Here is an 18,755-nt window from a genome sequence, read left to right on the forward strand (position 1 = left end):
TTGGTATTTATCCTCTCTCATTTGTGATTTTATTTATTTGGATCCTTTATACAAATAAGAGGTTAATCAATTTTTTTTTAAAGATTTTATTTATTTATTTGACAGAGAGAGAGAGAGAGCACAAGTAGGCAGAGTGGCAGGCAGAGGGAGAGGGAGAAGCAGGCTCTCCACTGAGCAGGGAGCCAGACGTGGGGCTTGATCCCAGGACCCAAGGATCATGACCTGAGCCAAAGGCAGCTGCTTAACCAACTGAGCCACCCAGGTGCCCCAAGAGGTTAATCAATTTTATTGATTTTTTTCAAAGAACCAGCTCGTGGTTTCATTGATCTGTTCTATTGGTTTTTTAGTTTCTATATCATTTATTTCTGCTCTAATATTTATTATTTCCTTCTTCCTGTTGGTTTTAGGTTTTTGTTGTTGTTGTTGTTCTTTTTCCAGCTCCCTTAGATGTAAGGTTAGGTTATTTATTTGAGATTTTTCTTGCTTTTTGAAGTAGGCCTGTATTGCTATAAACTTCCCTCTTATAGCCACTTTTGCTGCTTCCCAAAGGTTTTGAACTCTGGTGTTTTCATTTGCGTTTGTTTCCATGTGCTTTTTTATTTCATCTTTTATTTCCTGGTTGACCCATTCATTGTTTAGCAGCATGGTATTTAACCTCCTTGTATTTGTGGTCTTTCCATATTTTTTCTTGTGGTTGACTTCTAGTTTCATAGTGTTGTGTCAGAAAAGATACACAGTATGACTTAGATCTTTTTAAGTTTGTTAAGGCTTGGTTTGTGGCCTAATATGTGATCTTTTCTGGAGAGTGTTCCATGTGCACTTGAAAAGAATGGGTATTCTGCTCTTTGAGGATGGAATGTTCTGAATATATCTGTTAAATTCATCTTGTCCAATGTGTCATTCAAAGCCAATGTTTCCTTGTTGATTTTCTGTTTAGATAATCTGTCCATTGATGTGAGTGGGGAGTTAAATTTCCCTAATATTATTGCATTATTATTGATTAGATCCTTTATGTTTGTTATTAACTGTTTTATGTATTTGGGTGCTTCCAGGTTGGATGCATAAATATTTACAATTGTTATATCTTCTTGTAGGATTGCCCCCTTTATTATTTATTATATAATGTCCTTCTTTGTTCTTATTATAGTCTTTGTTTTAAAGTCTGTTTTGTCTGATGTAAGTATTGCTACTCTGGCTTTCTTTTGACAAACATTTGCATGATAGATATTTCTCCATCCCCTCACTTTCAATCTGCTGATGTCTTTAGGTCTACAATGAGTCCCTTGTAGGCAGCATATAGATGGGGCTTCTTTTCTTATCCATTCTGACTCCCTATGTCTTTTGATTGAAGCATTTAGTTCATTTACGTTCAAAGTAGTTATTGATAGATATGTATTTATTACCATTTTATTACTTGTTTTGTGGCTGTTTCTGAAGATTTTCTCTGATCCTTTCTTGTCTTTCTCTCTTTCATGATTTGTTGGTTTTCCTTAGTGATATATTTGAATTTATGTCTCTTTATTTTTTGCATATTTATTAGTGGTTTTTGATTTGTGGTTACCATTAGGTCGATACATAACATCTTCTGCATATAGCAGTCTATATTAAGTTGATGGTCGTTTAAGTTCTTTACTCCTTTCCTTCCCACATTTTAGGTATATGGTGTAATATTTTACATCCTCTTATTTTGTGAGTTCCTTGACTATTTTTTACAGAAATATTCATTTTTACTGCTTTTGTATTACCTCTCTTCATACCGTCATTTTTGGTCTTTCCTTTTCACTCAAGGAGTCCCCTGTAATATTTCTTGCAGCTTTGGTTTAGTGATGATGAGCTCCTTTAGTTTTGTTCGCCTGGGAAACTCTTTATCTCTCCTTCTTTTTTATTTTTAATAAATATTTTATTTATTTATTTGAGAGAGAGAGAGAGTGTGCACAAGCCGAGGGGGTGGGGGTGGGGAGGGCAGAGGGAGAAGCAGACTCCCCACTGAGCAGGGAGCCTGACACAGGCTCGATCCCAGGACCCTGAAATCATGACCTGAGCCGAAGGCAGACATAGTATAGATGGGAAAAAGCCTCACTTCTGTTAGATCTTTTAATTGACACCTATTAATCATTATTAATTATAACAATATTCATTTTTTTTAAATGTGAGTTTTCTATATTGTTGTATATTTCTATCACTAGTTCAACTTTGATGAAAGTGTTTCTTTGATTTGTAGAAAACACAGTTTGGCTGTGTTAACTCAGCTATACCACTGTCAGAAATCAGTTTAGAATGCATTCTCATGTCTAATGACAAATTAAATGTATAATTGAACATGATCTGGTTATCTTTTTCAATAAATCTGGACAGTAGTTTTGTTATGTGTTTTCTTTCTCCAGAATTCTCTAGTTGAGGGTTAAGAGAATGGGAAGTGGGCCCGTAGGGACATATTAGTGAGAATGTAAAGTGGTAGAGCCTTTTGGAGGTCAGCTTTGCAATAAATATCAATGTTTAAGAGACGTGTATCCTTTGAGCTAGTAATCCTACTTCCAGGAATCTGTCTTATAAAAACACAGTTGTACAAAGATGTTCATGGCAGTGGTGTCTGCAGTGGAGAAAATGGGCAGCTAGAATGTGTAAGAAGGACAGATAAGCACATACTCTGGAAAACCATGCAGTCTTCAAGAAAATACGTTAGCTCTCTAGGTAGTGGCACATATTTATAAAACTACATATGTATTTTTATCCCATTTGTGTGAGAAAAAATTGTTATTTCTGAGGCTTTGTGTGCGTGTGTATGTGTTTATATTTTTAATTATGGCAAAAAAGACATAAAATTGATCATCGTAACCCTTTCTAAGTGCACAGTTCGGTAGCATTACACATACTGACATTGGCGGGCAGCGTGTACCACCACCCATCTCCTGAACTTTCTTTATCCTGCGAATCTGAAACTCTGTCCCCATTAAACACAGCGCCCACTTTCCCCTCCCCCAGGCCCTAGGCAACCACCATTCCACGTTCCATCTTTAGTATTCTGACCATTTCGGGGACCTCACAGAAGTGGGATCATACAGTATTTGTCCTTTTGTGACGGGCTCATTTCACCGAGCACAATGTCCTCAAGGTTCATCCGTGTTGTAGCAGGTATCAGAATGTCCTTCCTCTTTGAAGCTGAGTCACATTCCCCGGCATGGATGGACCACAGTGTTTATCCATTCGTCTGTCAGTGGACCCTTGGGTTGCTCCAGGCTTTTGGATATTGTGAATAATGCTGCTGTGGATATGGGTGTACAGATACCTCCCCAAAACCTTGCTTTTCGCTCTGATTTGATTTACTTAGGAAAAGATCTGAAAAGGTGGACAACACAGTGAACTCTGGGAAATGATACCGGGGTGGCGGGTGAAGGTGGCACTTTGACTTATTTCATACACTTGATGTACTTTTTTCTTACAGTAAGCATTAGGTTCTGTTTACAATTGGTAAATTATGAAATCACTAATTGTTATGCATTTGGTTTGTGCTGTATTAAAAAGTCAGCAGTCCATTTACCAGAAATACCTTCCTGTGTTTTGAGAGAATGTCGTTTGAGACTGAAGCAGAACCCCGGCAAGGACGACTTTGAGGAATGCACCAGGTAAGCGGCCGGCGCCACCCTGCACAGACGTGTGGCGGACGCCAGATGGGAGGCTTACAGGGGCTCTCTCTGCATGACACCAGCTCTCTCTGCAGGACTTTCCAAATTAAAGTGGTCATTTTCACTGGAAAGAGATACACGAAGGGTGATAATTATACAGACAGAAGGGACACCCTGAAATGGGTCACATCGTGGAGAGCCAGTGTATGCGCATGGTTTTGTAGGCCCCTGGCCCCTCCGCTCAGCCTTCTGAAATGTGTGTGTCTGGGATGTAAGGATTCCCATAAAATGTTGTTTTTTTAAAGCCCTAGGAACTTGCTGAAAATATCTTTTCTCTAGGTATTTGCAGTACAGACAGGGAAATTCTAAGTGAAAGCACTTTGACTAAATCTGGCTCCTGATGTACACAGGGAGAAAGAATGGTTTCTGGACTGATCTGGCCCAGAACACGGAGTCCTCTGTCCAGTCATGCAGCATTCGGGTGTTGTTTATCCTAAGAGCCCTTCAACAGAGGCTAGTTGAGTGCTGGCTCTATGTCAGGTGCTGCGTCCGTTTCTTGGGGTGGCCATCACAAAGTTCCACAAACTTAGGTGGCATAAAACAGCAGGAATTTATTCCCTGGATGCCTGGGTGGCTCAGTCGGTGAAGCATCTGCCTCCGGCTTGGGTCGTGATCCCAGGGTCCTGGGATCGAGCCCTGTGTTGGGCTCCCTGCTCAATGGGGAGCCTGCTTCTCCCTCTCCCTCTGCCCCTCTCTTCCCTGCCACTTGTTCTCTCTCTCTCTTGCTCTCAAATAAATAAATAAAATCTTTTTTTTTTTTTAAAGATTTTATTTATTTATTTGACAGAGAGATAGACAGAAGAGCACAAGCAGAGGGAGTGGCAGAGGGAGAGGGAGAAGCAGGCTCTGCACCGAGCAGGGAACCCGACGCGGGACTTGATCATGACCCGAGCCGAAGGCAGACGCCCAACCATCTGAGCCACCCAGGCGTCCTAAATAAAATCTTAAAAAAACAGCAAGAGAAGTTTATTCTCACAGTTCTGAAAGCTGGGAGTCTGAAGTCAAGGCCTCTCAAGGACAGGATCCTTCCTCGTCTCTGCTTGTTTCTGGTGGAGGCCAGCGATCCCTGCTGTTTCTAGGCTTGCAGCTGCAGCATTTCAGTCTCTGCTGTCATTGTCCTCGTGTTCTCTCCTCTTCTTATAAGGGCACCAGTTCCATTGAATCAGGGCCCACCCTATTCTGGTATGACCTCATCTTAACTATTTATATCCGCAAAGACCAGGGTTAGAACTCAACATATCTGTATGGGGGAAGCATTTCAAGTCACAGTAATAGTTTGCTTCTTTGGGTTGAGGTTATGTTAGAGAGCAAAACAAAACACTGCTGACTTGAGTTTTCATTCCTACGTGACTTAAAAAAATATGAATTGCAGAGCTTTGGCTTATTAGTTATTTTTTTGGAAAATAGTTATTAAGCACCTATTTGTGCTGTCATTAATCTAGTTTCCAGGAATAAAATGATAAGCAGGAATGAGTTGGTTCTTTACTTCTAGGGAGCTGTATTAGTTTCCTATTGCAGCCATAACAAATTGCCACAAACTTGATGGCCTAAAACCACACGCATCTTTTTTTTTTAGTTCTGGAGGTCAGAAGTCTGAAAGCAGTATCGCTGGGCAGAAATCAAGGTGTCCATAGGGCCTTGCTCCATTGAGGATCTAGGGGAGGATCCATTTTCTTGTTTTCTAGGAATGCATTACTTGGTTCATGGCTCCTTACTCCATGTTCAAAACCAGCTGTACAGCATCCTCAAGTTTCTCTCTGCTTCTGTCTTTAGGAAACCTTTTCTTACTCTGTATGTGCACATCTCCCTCAGCCTCCCTCATACAACGACATGTGTGATGGCATTTAGGGCCCACCCAGATAATCCAGGATCATTTTGCCATCTCAGTCCCCTGAACTCAGTCATCTGCAAAGTCCCTGTTGCCATGGAGGGTGACAGTCACAGGTTCCAGGGATTGGGTCATTCATTATTCAGCCTACCACAGGTGCTGAATAAATTGCCAGGGAGTGAGCATTGAGGGTGCCTCTCCTAGCCTGGGGCCACAAGTCTTCTCAGAGACCCTTCCCTGCAGGCTGAGGAGGAGGCCAGGGAGCACAGAGACCCGCAGGGGGAGGGGCTGGTCGAGGATTGCTGCTGCTTCACCCCAGGAGGGCTAGGGAGAGGGTCCTTGTGGCTCCCACTCCCTGGTCCTTGTTCCCAGGTGCCCTTTCTGTCACTTCCCAAGTGTTCACACGGGCGTCCTCACATGAACAACAGTGATAAACGCTTATGAATGCATTACTCCTCCTAGTAACCCATGAAGTGGGCATGACTGTTATCCTTACTGGAGGCCAGAGAGGTTTGGTAACCTGCCCCAGGCCCCTCTGCTTGAGGACAGAGCAGCCAGCTCCCTCACACGGGTGCATTCCCCAAGAAGGGCAGTCATCAACCTGGTTTGCATGCAACTTTTGTGAAGATCCCACTTTTAAAACTGATCACGTTTGGTTCCATTTTCATTTTGCAGAAACTACTAGAAAAAAATCTGAGAATTAATTCCTAAGTAGTCACTTCAGATGTTGTGTTTTTCCTTTCTCAGATCTTTATGTTAACTTGTAGACACACAGAAGAGCGCTAGATCCTATTAGGCCCTAGTGGTGGCATCTCCTAGCGGTAACATCGGTGTGATGGGCACATCCACAGTGTGGGCGTAGACCTGTCTGGCACTGGCACCTCGGCTCAGCCCCTCTCTTGCTTACATTGGTGGGCACTGGCAACTGGAAGAACAAGGTTTTAGGCTAGTCGGTCACTCTGTGCCGCCCAAAGTATCCCTTTGTGATTTAGAATTACCAAAGAACTACATTTTGTTTCTGCGGTAAGTGTGTGGCTCACTGGTGTACAGATCAGCAACTGTGGAGTGGAGGGTATGTCCCCTGTGCTCTGAGACAGGGTGCTGGCAGCCGGGCCGGCCCTGTGCTCAGTCGTTTCCGCGTGACTGTGCCTCCAGCTGGCGGCTGCCTCTTTCCTACTCAGTGCGCGGTAACGCTGCCCCATCCGTGTTTCCTGAGGATGACGGCGGTAGGGCAGAGCCTCAGTGACGCCACCGTGGGCAGAGGGTCTGGCCCAGCCCCCGTGGAGGACACCCTAGGGACAAAAGCAGGATGGAAGGCTCCACTGCAGCACTCCACAGCCTGGAGACAAAGAAGGGGACAGCCCCAGGCTGGAGACCGTCCCCTGTGCTGACACACTCGCAGACAGCAGAGCAGGACCTCCTCCAGGAGCAGTTTCAGGGGGGCAGGGCAGGCCACGTGTCATTGGCCTTTTCAAGGTCACTCCCAGAAGCACAGTGTCTCTGTCTGTCTGGCTGCTGTAACAGATGCCACAGACTGGGAGGCATCTGTCTCCCATGGCTCTGCAGGCTGGAAGCCCGTGGTCACGGTGCCACCGTGGTCCGGCTCTGGTGAGGCCCCTCTTCAGAGTTCTGTGGCCTCACATGGCAGGAAGGGCCAGGTTGCTCTCTGGGGTCTCTTTCATAAGAGCACGAAACCAAATCCGTTCAGGGAGGCTGCACCCTCCAAAAACCGTCACCTTGGGGATTAGGTTTCAACATAGGAGTTTTGGGGGGACACACATTCAGTCCATAGCATACATCATCATGACCATCCCTTCCAAAAACCAAGCACCCATGTGCCAGGGAATAGCCACACCTCCACTTTGACCTGTGGAGAAAAGTACACATTGTGAGGAGCAAAGACCCACCTCTGCATGCCCCTGAGGTTGTGCGGGGAAAGTCACACTGCTTAGCAGACCTGGTCCGGGCCGCAGGGGAGAAGGGTCCTTTCATGCCTGTGGGTCCACGCTGCGTGTTCGCACCATGGCTTCCTGTGCTTTGTCACTGGGAACCAGCTTTCTAGTGGGGACAGCATTTCACTTCCCTAGCACTTGCCAGCTGGTTTCCTGATTTCTCTTTTTACCTCTAGGCCTCTTTCCTTTTTCTATGGTTACCATGTGTTCCCCCATTCCAGCCTTAGGGTTCTTCATTGATACATCTCTTCACTAATTTGTTCATATTTTTAACCCTCTGATGAGGCACTTTTCCAATTCCGTCCTGTTGTTGACGAATGGGGTGGTGTACACGACCATATCAGACTGGCCACAGGTCTGCCTCCTTCTCTGTGTATCCGCTTCGAGATACCGACTTAAAAGTCTCTCATATTTAAATAAGTTTTAGTACTCAGTCCTCTGTCTGTTTGGGTTAGTTCACTTGACTGGTGGCGGTTTATTCCTTACATTCTTACTAAGTGCCTGTCGTTTGCCAGCAGCTGGGCCAGGCACTGGCTAACGGGGGACCTCAGCACGATGCGGTGCAGAAATGAGGACTTTCAGAATTCCCTACTATTCTGGCTCATTTCTGTATTGCTGCAACCTTCATTGCCCCGAAAGCCTTCCTTCTCATTTTGGATTCCAGAGTACTGATGCTGCATAATGAACCTAAATGTTTCCTTTAGGGCGCCTGGGTGGCTCAGTCGGTTGGGCGTCTGCCTTCAGCTCAGGTCATGATCCCGGAGTCCCGGGATCAAATCCGCATCAGGCTCCCAGCTCGGCGGGGAGTCTGCTTCTCCCTCTGACCCTCTCCCCTCTTATGCTCTCTCGCGCGCTCTCGCTCAAATAAATAAGTAAAATCTTTAAAAAGAAATAAATGTTTCCTTTAGGCTCCCCGCTGTTTTCTGTAAGAAGTTGTAGTGAGAGGCAAGCATAGTGCGATGGTTGGTGGGGAGCCCCAGGATGGATATATTAAAAACCAATGTGGAACTGATACACAGTTTTAAATATCATAACTTTGAAAAAAATGTGTGCAGTGGGAGAGGGGGGCGCCTGGGTGGCTCAGTTGGTTAAGCATCCTACTCTTGGTTTCCGTTCAGGTCAGGATCTCAGTTGTGGGATCAAACCCCGCATTGGGTTCTGTTCTCAGTGCTGAGTCTTCTTGTCCCCACCCTCCCAAATAAATAAATAAATAAAATCTTTAAAAAAAGGTGTGTGCAGTAGGTTTATTTCTCAGATTAGAGCAGCGGGGCAGAGTCTGTTGTTTTTGAGGTAAGGAGTATTAGGAAGTGAAATTGAGAAGCACTGGTAAGTTGATTGTAGTCATCAGCATATTAATTTATACAGACTGAAATATACAATTATATTAGAATAAGTTGATAGTGTGTGGTTCTTCTCATGGAAGTACACAAACACGTCTACAAAGATGATTTAAGCCGACAGTATCAGAATCCTTGCCCTGGTCCACAAAGGTTTGGAGTTGGGCTGCCCACGTGCTTAGGAGGGAAGGGTGTTCCTAGAGGCAGGCAGCAGGCCCTCCCTCTCGCTCCACTAGGACAGGAGGAGGTGGTCTAGGTAGCCAGCCTCCAGAACAGTGCTCAGGTCTCAGATTATACGTAGCAGCCATGTCAGACCCTCTGATGTCTGGACATCTTCCAATGTCTATTACACTCTTAAAAATGATTGAGGACCCAAACAGCTTTTGTGTATGTGGCTTACATTTTTAAAAAGAAGAAGACATAAGCATTCCACTTGCCATCAGAGCAATGATGTCACATGCTTGTGCTTCTGGAAAACCCCTCTGTGAAAATGAGGTTTTTAGTTTTTAAAAGGCACATGATGTCTCAGCGTTATTACAAATATAGTTTCATTGTTAAACACCCCCCTGAAAGGGTCTCAGAATCCATAGGGATCCTCAGAACACATTTTGAGAATCGCTGTGCTATAATATTAGTTAGTCCGAGAACTTGTGAATAACCTCCTTTTACAAAATAAAGTGAAATCAGGTGGCTTGCTCAGCATTCTTACAATCAGTGAAAATGCCAGAATTGTTCCCAAAGCCTCTTGAGTTACTGGTCTACCAGCAATTCCCCATGGAAACTATGATCTTTTCCCATTTGGGTTTTTGTCCATGCTTGGGAGACGCTTTCCTTCTTCCTTCATCTGGATGACTTCTACTTCAACTCAGACACCAACTTCACCTTCATATTTTTACTGATAACATTAGAAACAAGTGTGGAATTCTATAATTGCAAATTTTAATATATTTAATTGTGTAAAATGATTGACTTCCCATACCCAGTGTTGATGAATGTGCTGAAACATAGTTGTTTTCATATTGTAATGCAACAAACGTATATAATTACGTAAAATCTTTTTCTAGAATTATCCATAACTATTTAAGTGGAGAACCATTTGGAGAATACCAAGAAAGCCCATATTTTTCTCGATTTCTACAGTGGAAATGGCTGGAAAGGTATGTTCTAATTCTTCTTTTTTTTTTTAAGATTTTATTTATTTAAGAGAGAGAGATCATGAGAAGGGGGCAGGTCAGAGGGAGAAGCAGACTCCCTGCCGAGCAGGGAGCCTGATGCGGGACTCGATCCCGGGACTCCAGGATCATGACCTGAGCCGAAGGCAGTCGCTTAACCAACTGAGCCACCCAGGTGCCCCTGGAAAGGTATGTTCTAATTTAAAATTCAAAAACAAGTAGTAACTTCTCAGAATGTGTACTGATTGATGTATACTTTTCCATCTGTCAAAATAATATTGGAAATCTTGGGCTGGATACGGTACTGCTGTACAGAAACTGTTAATATGTGTTATGTAATTTCTTCAGCCTTGTGAGCACAGAGTTAGAAAATAAAACATATCCTAGATTCACAGAAATATAATCCGATATGCACTGGTTCAGTCTTGTGGTACTAGCCACGTGGACTCAGTCAAGGGACTTGGCCTTTGTGAGCATCAGGTCCCTGTTTTTGAAAATAGACGTAATTCTAGAATGCACCCTACTGGGCTGCTGGACTGCCCTGAGGATTGTGTATAGCTTGGTGTACAAAGTAAGTGCTCAGTAAGTGTGGTTGTTACAATGGTTATTGATTGATTAGACTTCCAGTTCTACTTCACGTTTCTTTTGAGATGTTGAGTATAAACACCTCTTTGAGGTTCTTTTTCCACAGGGTGGTGCACTGTAGATATGTCATTTTCCTCCGCAGCTTTCCAGTAGGCCCAGTACATACATATGTCGTGATGTGAACTAGTTGCTGACTTCCTTCAGTTAGTAAGGATAATTGGACAGTTCTAGATCTGTCTTCATTGTTTTCAATAATTCTTAATGTTAACATGCACTTATATCTCTTAGCGTAATGGAAGTCATCCTACCAGAGGGAGCCACGGTCCCTGAGCATGGGCACTCTTGCCCCGGGCATTCCCTTCGAATAGTGCAGTGTCATAAATGAGGCCAGGACGGGAGCTAGGTAGGATTTTCTGCTTTAAAATAACAATGTGATGTGACACTTGAAGCTTTTTTTTTTTTTTTTTTAATTAGGCAACCAGTGACAAAGAACACATTTAGGCATTACAGAGTTCTTGGAAAAGGCGGATTTGGTGAGGTAAGTAATACGTGACTAGAAAAGCAAGACCGCATGGTACTTGAGAGACATGATGTGTCAACTTTACCAATACCTTTATTTCTCTACTGTGTATTTTGGGAATGGTTTAGCCAACCGCAAGAATTAAGATTGAACAAACAAAAGTACTTTGCTACCTGCTTTTAAAAGATTCGGAGATCTGGAAAGAAAAAATTCACTATCTTCATGATTTTTTTCTTTCATTTTATGTTTCTTACAGAAGTTGTTTCCCGCATTCAATTATTCAACATTCAATCTCAGTTTGTCCTGATGGAAAAGATGATTGTTTCCATATTGTTGAATTTCTGTTACTCTATTTCCTTAATTTAAGACTAGCTTAAAAGCTCATATAGTGCAGAGTATATTATTAAATGTGCCTATTTATCTCAACTCTGTGTGGACATGTGCTCCACACCTATATCAAAAGATACTAGAAAATGTGTAAATTTGGGAAAATCCTAAGGACACTACCCATAAATCCATGAGAGATGGTCTTTGAACATGATGGCTCTCCTAGAGAGAGACTATTGTGTGGGGTGGGCCAAGAATCACAGGTCGTTCTGGTTAGGGCATTTAAAGAGGTGTTAGTTGCCTCATTGATTGTCTGGAGGGGTCAGGTTCAGTTTTAGCATTTATAACTCCCCAGAGCCAGCGCCGGGACAGCCACAGAGAACCGAAGCTGCACGTGTAGTCAGAAGCAAGTGAAATTGCCTGCGTGTGATAAAATCACCCATGCTCCCAAATTCCCACGGAAAGCCTAAACCAAAGCCACCAGAGTTCCCTTAATGTGGATTAGGAAGCCAACCTAAGGGGCCTTGTCCCACAAGTGAGGCCTCTCCTACCTCTGTGCTTGGGTGAGGGAGACATCGGCCCACGTCGCCATCATCTCAGAACCAGCAATGTTGTGCCCGACACAGTCCTGGAAACCTGTTAGAGTATTTCCAGTGATCCAACCAAATGCTGTTGCAACCCTTCCAGGATAGAGATTCCTGTAAGAAATCCACCCTCTGTTTGAATACCTCCTCCTCAAGCAGGAAAGTAATTCGCTCTCTTTAATTTGTGCTACTCTGCCTTTCATGATGTCCAAGTATAAAACTCAGATTCTGTCCAAGAACAGAGGATGTTTCCAGCTCTTGTGTTTACAAAAGAATGTAGTTCTAGTTATAGCCACATGGAGGTTCTAGAAATGGACCCAGTAGTAACGTGTTAGCGAATTTTAACTGTTGTGAAAGACTTGGCATATTTATATTTATAGATTATTTTTTAACACATTTACTTGTGTTTCCACACAAAAGATTGTACAGATGGATAAAGTGTTCTGGTTTTTCACGGACCTGTTCTGGATGGGTTATTTGTTACCTCGCGTCTGTGGTGGAGCGGAACAGTCCATTTCCACTGTGCATCCCTGTCAGACGGAGCCCTGTGACCCTAATGCGGACAGCCTCAGTGCCTTTTAAATCCAAATTCCAGGAGTGGATTTACTTTTTCCAAATGCTAACACCTCTTCTGGTGGTTTTGCAAGGGCAGACATTTTGGTCTTATTTTGTTGACCGCAGTGCTTTCACTTAGGCTTCAAGTGCTCCAGAAGATATTTGTGGGGTCCTGCGGTGGCACTGAGGAGAGAGGACTGGTGGCATCTCTGTGTGCCTGGCTGTGGAGGTGCCAGTGCCGTGGAGGGGGCTCGGCGGCGCAGCTGGCCTTGCTTCCGCGGTGGACCTCGGCTTCATCCCATCCTCTTCACGATAGGGAGACGATCCCTGCTTCCCTGGGTGGTTGCGAGCAGCAGAGGAATGTTCGTGTTCAGCTGAGAGTGCAGAGTCTGGCTCCCTCGCCTCTTCTCCCTTCTCTTTCTTCGACTTGGCAATTCCACTTAGAAGAATTTGTCTTAAGTTAACGGTAAAGAGATATGCCAAGATTTATGTGCTGAGACCTAATGGTAGGAAAATGACTAAAGAAATTTTGGAGTAGTCAGATATTGGGAGAACATAGAGTGATAAGGAAACAGTCACACTGGAAGATGAAAGCAGGAGATTATAAAATATTATCTATTTTATAATAGAAGGTGAGGTTCCCCACCCAAAATTCGGGAGGACTCAGAAGCCCTATACAGTTATCTTGGGATTTCAGTGAGTTTTATCATTGTCCTTACTAATACTTTCAGTATTTTCCACAATGAACTCTATATTTTCTTATCAATTCATGTTATTGATGGATTAAAGTGATATCATGTCTTATGTTTGCTTATAAGGCAACCGTGTCTGTGTATGTGTGGTATATGTGCATGTGTTACGTGTGTGGGGTGTGTGCATGCCTGTGGCGAGCAGTAAGTGTGTGGGGAGTGTGTGCGTGGTATGAAGGGTGTGTGTGTGTGTGTGTGCGTGCGCGCGCGCGTGCGTAGTGGACGGGAGTCAGAGGACACAAGTAGCCCCGTGCCGATAGCCCAGAAGCTGTGGGATGGGTCCTTGGGAGCTCGTTATAGCCCCATCCCCATCTCCACTTCTGTGATTTTGGAAATTTTTTCCTAGTGGGAAGGTAAGTAATGTATCAATAGTATTTTAACAACTAAGTAGAATAAATGCATGAGAGTTTATGAACTCTATGCAATATCTTTTCTTATATTCTTAAACTTTTTTTTTTTAAAGATTTTATTTATTTATTTGAGAGAGAGCACATGAGAGGGGGCAGCGGGAGAGGGAGAAGCAGACTCCCTGCCAAGCAGGGAGCCCGATGCCGCACTCGATCCCGGGACTCCAGGATCATGACCTGAGCCGAAGGCAGTCGCTTAACCAACTGAGCCACCCAGGCGCCCTATTCTTAAACTTTTAAAAGAAAGCGGAATCAGTTTACTTTCAAACACTGTGGCCCTTGTGCAAGGACTGAAAGACCCAGGGAGACCCTGGCCGACCCGACGTGCTGTGATCCCCTGTGGGCAGATGCGCCGCGGCTCTGGCTGGGAGAGCGAGGGCCCCCCCACCCCTCCACCCCCCCCCCACCCCCGCCAGCCGCCAGCCCCTCCCTGCTGTTCACCAGAGGGGCTGATCATGGAGGAAATGGGGCTTGGTTGCTGGTGGGGGTGGTGGTAGGGGCGGCGGCCTAAGAGGTGTGTAGAAACCTTTCTTTCCCCTTTTTTAAACTAGGTTTGTGCCTGTCAAGTGCGAGCTACAGGAAAGATGTATGCGTGTAAGAAGCTAGAGAAAAAAAGAATAAAGAAGAGGAAAGGTGAAGCCATGGCTCTCAACGAAAAGAGAATCCTAGAAAAAGTGCATAGCAGATTTGTAGTGAGTATCTGGGTTTAGTCCTCGCTGTGGATGGCGCGGTGAGGACCCCTTTCCTGGGCATATCTGCTGCTGGGCCCACCTGCACTGCTGCCTTGGCTGGCGGCGGGGCCAGGGGCCAGGGACAGCCTGGTCCTGCTGGTGGCCTCTTCTTCCCTATCCCCTTCTTACTGAACACACACACAAAGCAGTGGTGATCCCACCCCCCGGGGCCTGGTCTGTGGGCTCCTCCTCACACCCAGGAGCGGGCTGTTACCGGTCAGGGCCCTGCCCTCTCCTGGGCAGCCGGTGCTCATCCTGGGCCGTGGGGCCACTGCCTCCTGAGCTTGAAGGCACTGCCCCAAGTCCTCCTCTCTGCGAGGCCGCAGTCTGACACCTGGCCAATGTACTGCCGGGCCCCCGGCAAGCATTCCCCAATCGTATGAAGCCTTAAATCCCACCTTCACTGTGTCAGGCAAGGGTTGGGCGAATGGGGCTTAGGTGACCCTCCTAGGCCCTGTGTTGTGCATGAGGTGCTGTGGCATTCATCCCCAAACCTAACTTCTCTGCCCCCCTTCATATCTCCTGTAGCATCTGTGGCAACAGGAGGGTCTATGTAAGGGGGAGAGGGAAAGATAACTTAGGACAGAATTTGTGGTGTTAGGCTTACTTCCTCCAAGTCACTTCTGTCTCAGGACTGAGGTTCGCTGCTTTGTGCTAGGGGACAAACTTTGCAAATAGTGGCCTGCACAGCCATCCTCTACATTTACCTCTGTGTGTGACAGGTCTCTCATCGTACATTCCACAAAAATCTTTAATAAAACTGGCTCATCATGGAGTTGTTTTAAATATGTTTGTGTAACTACCTTGAAACACAGAAATCCATAATCTAGCTTTATGAAAGGGACATAAATAATACCTATGGTTTATTCTATTTAAATGAAATATTTTTGTTTCTGTATTCTTGGCCTCTCCCAAGGAACCTAGACATATTTTCCTTCATCCTTTTCTTTTCTAATTGAAGTATAATTGATATGACAATATCCTGTTAGTTTCAAGTGTACATCATAGTGATTCCGTATTTTTATGCATTATGAAATGATCCCTGTGATAAGTCTAGTTACCATCTATCACCACACTTACTCCAGTATTATCAACTATGTTCCCTATGCTATACATTACATCTCCTTGACTTATCTGTTTCATAATTAGAAGTTTGTTTATTTAAGTAATCTCTATACCCAATGTGGGGCTTGAATTCACGACCCTGAGATCAAGTTGCATGCTTTTGCAAATGAGCCAGCCAGGCGCCCTGACGCCTCTTTTTTTTTTTAAAAGATTTTATTTATTTATTTGAGAGAGAGAATGAGAGAGAGCACATGAGAGGGGGGAGGGTCAGAGGGAGAAGCAGACTCCCTGCCGAGCAGGGAGCCCGATGTGGGACTCGATCCCGGGACTCCAGGATCATGACCTGAGCCGAAGGCAGTCGCTTAACCAACTGAGCCACCCAGGTGCCCCGCCCTGAAGCCTCTTAATCCCTTCCACTTATTTTCTGTCCCCCAACCCCTCCCTACTCTTTTTTTTTTTTTTTTTTAAGATTTTGTTTATTTATTTGACAGAGACACAGCGAGAGAGAGAACACAAGCAGGGGGAGTGGGAGAGGGAGAAGCAGGCTTCCCGCCAAGCAGGGAGCCCAATGCGGAACTCGATCCCAGGACCCTGGCCCCTGGGCCAGTTACATTTAATGTAATTATTGATATGTTAGGATTTAAGTCTGCCAGGGTTTTTCTGATTGTCCTATTTTTTTTTTTAAGATTTTATTTATTTATTTGACAGAGAGAGACACAGTGAGAGAGGGAACACAAGCAGGGGGAGTGGGAGAGGGAGAAGCAGGCTTCCCGCCGAGCAGGGAGCCTGATGTGGGGCTCGATCCCAGGACCCTGGGACCATGACCTGAGCCGAAGGCAGACGCTTAACGACTAAGCCACCCAGGCACCACCACCCCTCCCTACTCTTGTAATCAACAGTTTGTTTTCCGTGTCTGAGTCTGTTTCTGTTTTGTTTGTTAGTGTGTTTTGTTTTTAATATTCCATATATGAGTAAAATCATATGGCATCTGTCTTTCTCTGACTGACTTATTTCACTTGGCATAATACCCACTAAGTCTATCCATGTTTTGCAAATGGCAGGATTTCAGCCTTCTTTGTGGCTGAGTAATAGTCCATTGTATATATGGACCACATCTTCTATATCTTTTCATCTATGAGTGGACACTTAGGTTGCTTCTGTATCTTGGCTCTTGTAAATAAGACTGCAATGAACCTAGGGGTGCAGATATCTCTTTGGATTAGTGTTTCCGTTTTCTTTGGATCAACACCTAGAGGTACATTTGCTGGAATGTACATTTGCTTGAAATACCATTACATATGGTATTTCAAGTTTTTTATTTTTTGAGGAACCTCCATACTGTTTTCCATGGTGGCTGCACCAACTTACATTTCCAGCAACAGTGCACCTGGGTTCCATTTCATGCACATCCTTACCAACACTTGTTATTTCTTGGGTTTTTTTGATTCCAGCCATTCTGACAGGTGTGAAGTAATATCTCGTGGTGGTTTTGATTTGCCTTTCCCTAATGCTCAGTGATGTTGAGCATCTTTTCACATGCCTGTTGGCCATCTGTATGTCTTCTTTGGAAAAATATCTGTTTAAATACTCTGCCCATTTTTTAATCAAGTTATTTTTTCATATTAATGTGTATAAATCTTTTAATATATTTTTAATATTATTCCCTTATCTGATATATGATTTGCAAATATCTTCCATTCAGTAGGTTGCCTTTTTGTTTTGTTGATGGTTTCCTTCGCTGTGCAGAAGCTTTTTAGTTTCTTGTAATCCCATTTGTTTATTTTAGCTTTTGTTGCTCTTGCCTCAGTAGACTGTGCCCCCCACCCCCAAGTATTGCTAAGACTAATGCCAAAGAGCTTACTTCCTATGGTTTCTTCTAGGAGTTTTATGGTTTTACTTGTTACGTTCAAGTCTTTAATCCATTTTGAGTTAATTTTTGTGTATGGTAAAAGGTGGTGATCCAGTTTCATTCTTCTGCGTGTGGCTGTCCAGTTTTTCCAACACGATTTATTGAGCAGGCTCTCTTTTCCCCATTGAATGTCCTTGCCTCCTTTGTCATAAATTAACTGACCATATACGCATAGATGTATTTCTGGGCTTTCTGTTCTATTCCACTGATCTGTGTGGCTGTTTTTATGCCAATACCATTCCATTTTCACTACTACAGCTTGGTAATATAGTTTGGAATCAGAGAGCATGATGCCTCCAGTTTTGTTCTTCTTTCTCAAGATTGCTTTGGCTCTTCAGAGTCTTGTGTTACTCTGTACAATTTTAGGATTGTTTGTTCTAGTTCTGTGAAGAGAACTATTGGTATTTTGTTAGGGATTGCACTGAATCTGTAGATTGCTTTGGGTAATATGGACATTTTAACAATATTAATTCTTCATGCCGCGAAGATGGTGTATCTTACCATTTGTTTGTGTTGCCTTCAGTTTCTTTCATCAGTCTCTTGTAGTTCTCAGAGTATATGTCTTTCACCTCCTTGGTTAAATTTATTCCTGGGTTTTTTATTACTTTGATACAATTGTAAGTTGGATTGTTTTCTTTTTTTCTTTTTATTTTTTTAAAAAGATTTTATTTATTTGACAGAGAGAGACACAGTGAGAGAGGGAACACAAACAGGGGGAGTGGGAGAGGGAGAAGCAGGCTCCCTGCTGAGCAGGAAGCCCGATGAGGGGCTTGATCCTAGGACCCTGGGATAATGACCTGAGCCAAAGGCAGACGCTTAACGACTGAGCCACCCAGGCACCCTGTTTTCTTTTTTAAAAAGATATATTTATTTATTTGAGAGAGAGAGTGTGTGCACATGTGAGTGGGGAGAGGGGCAGAGGGAGAGAATCTCAAGCAGACTCCCCACTGAGCACAGAGCCTGATATGGGGCTTGATGCCATGACCCATGAGATCATGACTTGAGCCAAAATCAAGAGTCTGATACTTAACCGACTGAGCCACCCTGGTGTCCCTGGGATTGTTTTCTTAATTTCTATTTCTGATAGCTTTTTATTAGTGTATCAAAACACAACCTGTTTCTGTATGTTAATTTTGTACCCTGTGGCTTTACTGAAATCATTAGTTCTCAAATCTCTTTGGTGGAGTCTTTTTTTTTTTTTTAAAGATTTTATTTATTTATTAGAGAGAGAATGAGAGACAGAGAGCACAAGAAGGAGGAAGGTCAGAGGGAGAAGCAGACTCCCTGCTGAGCAGGGAGCCCGATGCGGGACTTGATCCCAGGACTCCAGGATCATGACCTGAGCTGAAGG

At 44.0% G+C, this 18,755-nt stretch overlaps 1 protein-coding gene across 23 annotated transcripts in view; it reads left to right on the forward strand.

Moving 5' to 3' along the window:
- The window catches only part of GRK4 (G protein-coupled receptor kinase 4), a 98,532-nt gene that overhangs the window by 44,127 nt on the left and 35,650 nt on the right, over positions 1 to 18,755 (forward strand). For all 23 annotated transcript variants that reach the window (XM_064584176.1, XM_064584181.1, XM_064584192.1 and 20 more), the window contains 5 exons: positions 3,523 to 3,623; positions 9,865 to 9,957; positions 11,032 to 11,095; positions 12,860 to 13,009; positions 14,251 to 14,391. In XM_064584176.1, the coding sequence (XP_064440246.1) occupies positions 3,523 to 3,623; positions 9,865 to 9,957; positions 11,032 to 11,095; positions 12,860 to 13,009; positions 14,251 to 14,391 (549 nt within the window). The remainder of the gene's footprint in view (positions 1 to 3,522; positions 3,624 to 9,864; positions 9,958 to 11,031; positions 11,096 to 12,859; positions 13,010 to 14,250; positions 14,392 to 18,755) is intronic.

Source organism: Mirounga angustirostris, unplaced genomic scaffold, assembly GCF_029215605.1.
Source record: "Mirounga angustirostris isolate CCGP_5_RB_7025 unplaced genomic scaffold, mMirAng1.0.hap1 SCAF_2, whole genome shotgun sequence".
Classification (NCBI taxonomy): Eukaryota; Metazoa; Chordata; class Mammalia; order Carnivora; family Phocidae; genus Mirounga; species Mirounga angustirostris.